At 60.8% G+C, this 8,944-nt stretch overlaps 1 protein-coding gene across 1 annotated transcript; it reads right to left on the bottom strand.

Annotated features, from left to right (window-relative positions):
• Nucleotides 1-1,065: 1,065 nt before the first annotated feature.
• On the bottom strand, nt 1,066-8,603 carry GAS2L1 (growth arrest specific 2 like 1). Its single transcript, XM_057410576.1, has 5 exons — nt 7,989-8,603; nt 6,060-6,167; nt 5,832-5,928; nt 2,962-3,154; nt 1,066-1,850 (listed from the first exon to the last, which is right to left on the bottom strand). Exons 1-5 carry the CDS (start codon nt 8,601-8,603, stop codon nt 1,073-1,075), a joined length of 1,791 nt encoding a protein of 596 aa, XP_057266559.1. The 3' UTR covers nt 1,066-1,072.
• Between the last annotated feature and the right edge of the window lie 341 nt (nt 8,604-8,944).

Genomic DNA, 8,944 nt, shown 5'->3' with positions numbered 1-8,944 from the left:
ATGTGCTGCTCCTTCAGCCCCTGAGCTCAAGCCATGGGTCAGCCCTCCCTGGAAGCACTGGGTACAGGAGATATCTAATATATACACTAGAACTCTATGCTCTGGTCACGGTGAGTGATCCATGAAGGTGTTGTCTGCCCCCGGGGATGCTGCTGGGGTTGGGGGTCCCATGGGGTGAGCCCTGGCTGTGGAGATGGGCACCAGCACCCCCCCAGCACAGGGGCTCTGGCCCCCCATGGAGGGGGTGCAGGGCTCTGGGATCCCCATAGTGGCTGTGGGATGGTCACCACCAGCAGGTCTCAACCCCACAGTGACCCACAGCCAGCCCTGCACAACAGCAGAGTGGGGCTGAGCCCCCTGCCATGGTAAAGCGCTGCTGTGGGGACCTGGAGGGGTCCCCATGGCTGCAGGGGGTGCACCCTGACCCCGGCTCTTCTCCCCATTGCTCCCAATGGAGGACCCCAGCCCTTTGGGCCGGGGGTGTCGTCCCCTCCTCAGCAGGTCCGAGCCCAGGACACAGACTGGGTGCACCGGGATCGGCTCCATTGGTCTTTACTGGCTGGGGGGGGCACATGCGGGGCCAGGGGTGGGGGTCCCACCATAGGGACATCAGATGAGCTATATCCAGGCCTGATGGGCTGGAGAGAGGGAATGCAGGCTGGGACAGAGTCACCTCGGAGGAGGAGGGAGCAGGTGGGAAAGGGGGACGAGAGGAGATGATGATGATGAGGATGAAGGGGGACGAGAGGAGATGATGATGATGAGGATGAAGGGGGACGAGAGGAGATGATGATGATGAGGATGAAGGGGGACGAGAGGAGATGATGATGATGAGGATGAAGGCGACCGAGAGGAGTGGACAGGAGAGGCGCAGCTGGGGTTGGAGCCGCTTCCTCTCCAGCCCTGTTCCCGTGTGCCCACGCTGCAGCTCCTTGCTCCGGGCCCCGCTGCCTTTGTCCCCCACGGGACCGGGGCCCGTCGCCAACAGTCCCCAAGCGCCGCAGGTCCCGGCCGGGTATCCGGTACCGCGGCTGCGGTCCGTCGGGGCCATCGCCATCACCCCGCGGGTGCCTCACGGCCACGAGTCCTCCTCCAGCCCCTGGTGCTCCCGCGGGGCCCAGGCGGGCTCCAGGAAGGAGGAGAGGACGCTCTGCAGAGCCCCCCACGGCCGGTGCCCCCCGGCCTTGGGGCTGCCGCGGGGGGGCGCTGCCCCACAGCCCCGCGGCGTGGGGATCCTCGACGGCTTCCTATGGGGCTGCGTGTCCAGGCGGGGCCGGGCGCGGGGCCGCGGCGGGGGGGGCTCGTCCTCCGCCGCTCCCCAGTCCGTGTCGGAGCCGGGGCCGTCGCCGCTCTCATCGGAGGAGCTGCAGGGAGGGGGCCGCGGCCCCGCACGGGCGGTGCGGGGGGGAGCGGCGGCTCCGGCCTTGGCGAAGACGCTGAGGGAGGATGAGGAGGAGCTGGAGGAGCAATAGGCGGAGTCTGCGGCGGGGGGCGCGGGGGGCGGCTCCGCCCGCTCCAGCTCGGCCATGGCGCGGGTGTTGGCGAGGAGCTCCCGCTCCAGCTCCCGCAGCAGCCGCTGCTCCTGGGCGGGCTCCAACCAGCGCGGGCCCCGCTCCGGCTCCTCCCGCGGCGGGGCGCGGGTCCACGAGTGCTGCCCGGCGGGGCCGCGGCTGATGAGGAGCAGCGGCTGCGCCCCGGGGCTGCGGGAGCGCTGCGGGGCACGGGGGGGACCGGGGCTGCGGGAGCGCTGCGGCTCCGGCTCCTCGCGGGGTCTCGGGGCGCTCGAGGGGGCGCTGGGCACGGAGGAGGCCGAGGAGTCGCTGTCGCCCGAGCAGCGGCGGGCGCGGGGCCTGCGGGGACAGGGAAGGGAGCGTTGAAGCAGTACCCGTTGTACCCCAATGGTGACCCCCCCTTGTACCCCAATGGTGACCCCCCCGTTGTACCCCAATGGTGACCCCCCCCCGTTGTACCCCAATGGTGACCCCCCCCGTTGTACCCCAATGGTGACCCCCCCCAGTTGTACCCCAATGGTGACCCCCCCCCCGTTGTACCCCAATGGTGACACCCCCGTTGTACCCCAATGGTGACCCCCCCCCGTTGTACCCCAATGGTGACCCCCCCCGTTGTACCCCAATGGTGACCCCCCCCGTTGTACCCCAATGGTGACCCATTCCCATTGTCCCCCATTGCTCCCCATTACACAACCTATTGTACCTCTTTGTCCCCCATTGTTCTGTTATTGCCCCTCCATTGCTCCCCATTTCTCCCCCCACTGATCCCAACTGCACACCACCCTTGCTCTTCATTTCCCCTCATTGCCACCCTATTGCCCTTTCATTGCACCACTCCCACCATTGCCCCCACTGCACCCCTCCATTACACATCCCCTATTACCCCCCATTATCCCATTCCAGACCCCACTGCCCCCATTTCCCCCCATTCATCCCTATTACAACCCCCATTGATCTCCCAATGCACCCCCCATTGCACACCCCCATTCCCTCCATTGCCCCCTCACTGTCCTCCCATTCCACCTCCATTCACCCTATTGCCCCATTGCACCGCCCCATTGCCCTAAAGTCCCCCTCATTCCTCACTCCCATTGCCCCCCATTGTCCCACCATTAGACACACCATTGCCCCCCATTACACCCCATTACATCCTCCCATTACACCCCCCATTGCCTCCCATTACAACCCCATTACATTCTCCCACTGCATCCCATTACAACCCCATTACATTCTCCCATTGCCCCCATTACAACCCCAATACATCCTCCCATTGCTTCCCATCACACCCCCTCACTGCCTCCCATTACACTCCCCCATTGCCTCCCATTACAACCCCATTCCACCCCCCCATTGCCCCCATTACCCCCCATGTGGCTGGGCACTGCCATGGGTCTGAGGTGTGCTGTGGGGCAGCAGTGGGTGCTCCCCCCATGCCCGCAGCGCCCGGTACCTGAGTGCGGTGCGTGCGGGGCTCCTGCCAGGGCTGCCAGGGCCGGTCTGTGGGGCTGAAGCCCTCCGCGGGGACCCCCCCTCCTGCCTGGAGCCAGGCCTGGGGGTGCCTGTGAGCCCCACGGCCCTGCTGGGGGGGCGCCGGGAGGGACCGGGGCTGGGGCAGGCGGGGGGGGCTCGGGGCTGGCGGTGGGCTGCGAACAGAGGGGATGGGTCAGGGTCCATTGGCACCCATCGCATGCATGGTGACCCCATTGCGCCATCGGCACCTATTGTACCCATTGGCACCTATTACACCCATAGGCACCCACTGCACGCATTGCACCTATTACACCCATTGGCACCCACTGCACACATTGCACCTATTACACCCATTGGCACCCACTGCACGCATTGCACCTATTACACCCATTGGCACCCACTGCACACATTGCACCTATTACACCCATTGGCACCCACTGCACGCATTGCACCTATTACACCCATTGGCACCCACTGCACACATTGCACCTATTACACCCATTGGCACCCACTGCACGCATTGCACCTATTACACCCATTGGCACCCACTGCATGCATTGCACCCATTACACCCATTGGCACCCACTGCATGCATTGCACCCATTGACACCCACTGGCATGCATTGCACCCATTGGCACCTATTACACCCCATTGAATGCATTGCACCCATTGGCACCTATTACACCCAATTGGCAGCTATTGCATGGATTGCACCCACTGGCACCTATTACACCCAAATGGCACCCATTGCATGCATTGCACCCATTACACCCACTGGCACTCATTGCATGCGTTGCACCCATCACACCCAATTGGCAGCTATCACATGCATTGCACCCACTGGCACCTATTACACCCAATTGGCACCCATTCCATACATTGCACCCACTGGCGTCCATTACACCCAACTGGCACCCATTGCATGCATTGCACCCATTGGCACCTATTACACTCAATTGGCACCCATTGCATGCATTGCACCCATTACACCCAAATGGCAGCTATTGCATGCGTTGCACACACTGGCACCTATTACACCCAAATAGCACCCATTGCATGCACTGCACCCATTACAGCCACTGGCACTCATTGCATACATTGCACCTATTACACCCAAATAGCACCCATTGCATGCACTGCACCCATTACAGCCACTGGCACTCATTGCATACATTGCACCCATTGGCACCTATTACACCCAATTGGCACCCATTCCATACATTGCACCCATTGGCACCCATTACACCCAACTGGCACCCATTCCATACATTGCACCCATTGGCATCCATTACACCCAACTGGCACCCATTGCATGCATTGCACCCATTGGCACCTATTACACCCAACTGGCACCCGCTGCATGCATTGCACCCATTGGCACCTATTACACTCAATTGGCACCCATTGCATGCATTGCACCCATTACACCCAATTGGCAGCTATTGCATGCATTGCACCCACTGGCACCTATTACACCCAATTGGCACCCATTGCATGCAATACACCCATTAGCATCTATGACACCCAATTGGCACCCATTCGCATCCATTACATCCAACTGACACCCATTGCATGCATTGCACCCATTGGCACCTATTACACCCAACTGGCACCCATTGCATGCATTGCACCCATTGGCACCTATTACACCCAACTGGCACCCACTGCATGCATTGCACCCATTGGCACCTATTACACCCAATTGGCACCCACTGCATGCATTGCACCCATTGACACCCATTACACCCAACTGACACCCATTCCATGCATTGCACCCATTGCAATCATTGGCACCCATGGTGTCACTCACTGCATGTATTGCACCAACTGGCGCCCATCGGCACCCACTGCATCCATTGGCACCCATCGCACCCACAGCCCCATCCCAACCAGGGGTCCCCAGGACGGGGTCACCACCTCCATTGCAGATGGATCAGGGAAGGGAGGCCCAGAGCGGACAGACTGGTGAGAGCGGTGGTACTGGGATGGGGCGTCACTATTATGGGATGTCACTGTTATGGGGTGCCATTGTTAGGGGTTTCATTGTTATGGGATGTCACTGTTATGGGGTGTCACTGTTATGGGGTGTCACTGTTACGGGGTGTCATTGTTAGGGGTGTCACTGTTACAGGGTGTCACTGTTATGGGGTGTCTCTATTATGGGATGTCACTATTATGGGGTGTCACTGTTATAGGGTGTCCCTGTTATGGGGTGTCGCTATTATGGGGTGTCACTATTATAGGGTGTCACTGTTATGGGGTGTCACTATTATGGGGTGTCACTGTTACAGGGTGTCACTGTTATGGGGTGTCTCTGTTCTGGGATGTCACTATTATGGAGTGTCACTGTTATAGGGTGTCACTTTTATGGGGTGTCTCTATTCTGGGATGTCACTATTATGGGGTGTCACTGTTATGGGGTGTCACTGTTATGGGTGTCTATTATGGGATGTCACTGTTATGGGGTCTCACTGCTATGGGGTGTCTCTATTATGGGACGTTACTGTTATGGGATGTCACTGTTACGGGGTGTCAATATTACAAGGTGTCGTTGTTATGGGGCATCAATGTTATGGGGTGTCTCTATCATGGGATGTCACTATTATGGGATGCCACTGTTGTGGGGTGTCACTATTATGAACTGTCACTGTTAAGAGTTGTCACTATTATGGGGTGTCACTGTTATGGGGTATCACTTTCATGGGATGTCAGTATTGAGGGGTGTCACTGTTAAGGGATACCACTATTATGGGATGTCACTGTTATGGGGTGTCACTATTATGGGATATCACTGTTATGGGGTGTCACTATTATGGGATGTCACTGTTATGGGATGCTTGGGCACTCACCAAGTGAGGCGCAGCGGCACGGGTCATGCTTGTCCAGGTAATGCTCCAGCGTGTCCCATCCGCCCCCCACGCGCACCATCACGTGGCTCCGCAGCACCTGCAGCCCCCCGGGACACCTGTGTCAGGGGGGGCACAGACACCCCCAGTGCCCTGTGTGGGGCAGCAGTGGGGACGCAATGGGGACAACAATGGGGACACAATGGGGTCACGGTGGGTGCTGGCTCTTACCCGCACGAAGATGAGGGTGTTGGAGTCCCCCACTTTGTACTTCCCCTCTGAGACCTTGACCATGGGGAACTGGGAGGGGCAGGAGCAGCATTCCAGGATCTCCCGCACCTGCAGCGGGAGCGAGGGATCAGTGGGGCCAGACCCTGCTATGGGGCAGCCCCTATGATGGGTGCACCCAGAGGGGACAGCGGAGCTCCCTGGGTGCCACCCCTGCAGCACCCACAGCCCATGGGAGACGGACCTTGGGGGGTCCTATGAGAACAGGCACAACTCACTCCATCTGCCACCTATGGAGCCCACTTGTGCCCGGACCCTGGTGTGGGGAGCACAGAGCACCCCAAAGCTGGGAACATCCCTCCCCAGACCAGCTATTCCCTGACCCATGGGGGGTTTGAGCACCCCACTATGGGGCAGGGACCCCCAGCATCCCATGAGCACCCATAGAAAGGGATTAAATCCCACCCCCCTCAACATAACAAGACAAGGGGAGGGTTCGGGCGGTTCCCCCCCCCCCATAACAGGGGACCCCATAGCAGAGGTGCCCCCACAGCTCCCTGCCTGCTCTGTGCCTCCTGCCTGCGCTGACGTCAGGGATCAGGCCGGGATCCAGGGGGGATGCAGGGACACGGCCACATCCTGCCCTGGCCTTAGGGCCACGGAGGGCAGGGGGGGCTTGGGGGGTGCAGGGTGTGGGGTCCTGACCCTGCTGCCCCCCTAGGACACACACACGGCTCCATGGGTCCGGATGCGGCCCCACAGGCTCCTCCCCGGCTCCGGCGCTGCCCATAAAAGCCCATGGAGAGGAATTACGCAGCCCGGAAAAATGCGGCGCTGGGATGGGGGGGGGGGGGGGCCGACAAGGGGCAGGATGTGACCCCCCCCCCCATCCCCTTCCTCAGCATCCCCAATGGGGAATGGGGGTCTCATTGGAGGTGCTCTGAGTTTAGGGGTCAGGGGAGGGAATTTGCCCCCCCCCCCCGTGTCTCTGTGTTAATCCGGCTCCTGCTCCCAGCCCAGCTCTAATCCCCGCTGAGCCGGGCCGGGGGGGCACCCCCTTGTCATGGCTGTTTGTCCCCATGTCCCTCTCTCTGTCCCCATGGTGCTGGCAGGGGGGGCAGGTCCTGTGCCCCCCATTGCCATGGGGAGGAGGGGATGCAGGGACAGGGGGTGACACTGGGGTCCCGTCCGTCCCTCCCAGTCATTGTGGCCGTGGCCACCCCCCCCACATAACCCATCCTGACGTCAGGAGGCCACTGAGGACCTCCCACCGGCCACCAAGAGCCCCATTGGGTGGATAGAGAGGACCTCCTATGGGTCATAGGGACCTCCCCTGGACCATAGAGCACCCAGTGGGTGGGTAGAACCTCCCATGAGCCATAGGCACCTCCCCTGGACCATAGAGCACCCATTGGGTGGATGGAGAGGATCTCCTATGGGCCATAGGGATGGGTGGGACCTCCCCTGGACCATAGGGCACCCATTGGGTAGATGGAGAGGACCTCCCATGGGCCTCAGAGCCATAGAGCACCCCATTGGGTGGATAGAGAGGACCTCCCATGGGCCTCAGAGCCATAGAGCACCCCATTGGGTGGATAGAGAGGACCTCCCATGGGCCTCAGAGCCATAGAGCACCCCATTGGGTGGATAGAGAGGACCTCCCATGGGCCTCAGAGCCATAGAGCACCCCATTGGGTGGATAGAGAGGACATCCCAGGGGCCATAGGGACCTCCCCTGGACCATAGAGCACCCATTGGGTAGATGGAGAGGACCTCCCATGGGCCTCAGAGCCATAGAGCACCCCATTGGGTGGATAGAGAGGACATCCCATGGGCCATAGGGACCTCCCCTGGTCCACAGAGCACCCCACTGAGTGTAGAGAGAGGCCCATAGCCCGTTGGGTGAAGCGCTGGCCCCACAGTGGGTCTCACCAGCTCATCCAGGTTCTTCAGGTCGCAGAGGGAGATGGGTCGGGCCTGCCCGGGGTACGAGGGTGCTTGTGGGTCCCGGCCCTCCTGGCGCCGGGTCCCCGTTGGGTCCCTCATCTCCTCCTCGATCTCCTCCTCCATCTGGATGAGCATGGGGGCCAACATGCCGAACCTGGCTCCCCGCCGCGCCACCTCCAGCAGGCAGAGCACAAAGTTCTTCTCGTTCTTCTTCAGCACCAGGTCGTTGGTCTCGAACATGAGCACGTCCTGGATGCCCAGCTCCTGCCGGCACCACCGGATGAAGTTGGAGACGTTATCCCTGGCCACGAAGGAGCCGGGCGCCACGTTCTTGGCCTGGAACTGCACCTCGTTGCGGGGGACGCGGGCGCCCGGCTCCGGGTGCCGGCGCTGGAAGGCGCGGGCGCTGCGGGTGACGTTGTTGGCGTGGCGGCAGAGGTGAGCGCCCGTCTCCAGGCTCTCCAGGAACGTATCCGCATGGATGTCCAGGTCGTAGAGGGTGTTGAACCACTCGGCCAGGTCCTCCTTCATGGCCTCCAGGTACTCCTCACTTGAGCGGAAGGGACGGATGCTCTTGGAAGCAGCCGACTGGATGTGCATGGCCGCGGATGGGAAGCGAGAGGTTGGTGCGGATACAAACAGCGGGGGTTTATTGGATCGGCATAAAAAAACCAACCGTCACAACCGGGAACAGCGGCGCCAACCGGGATCCGGGAATAACGGGAATAACGGGGGGGTGGGGGGGGTGGGGGGTAAGGAACCAACCGCCACAAGAACTGGTCGCGCGCCCGTAGGAGTGGGGGTTACGGGAGGTGTTTCGTCTGTCTCGCGCCGTGGCCAACGTTATAAATATGGAATTAGAAAGTTAAAACTTTTCCTTGTTTCCGATTCATTTCTGCTTTAAAAAATAAATCTGGTAGGAAACGCAGCTCCGGGGGTGA

Source organism: Pezoporus wallicus, unplaced genomic scaffold (assembly GCF_028554395.1).
Source record: "Pezoporus wallicus isolate ANWC-B61680 ecotype Strahan unplaced genomic scaffold, APGP_CSIRO_Pwel_v1 contig_8226, whole genome shotgun sequence".
Classification (NCBI taxonomy): domain Eukaryota; kingdom Metazoa; phylum Chordata; class Aves; order Psittaciformes; family Psittacidae; genus Pezoporus; species Pezoporus wallicus.
Note: the sequence above shows the minus strand (reverse complement) of the source record. Positions and strands in the feature narration are given on the sequence as shown.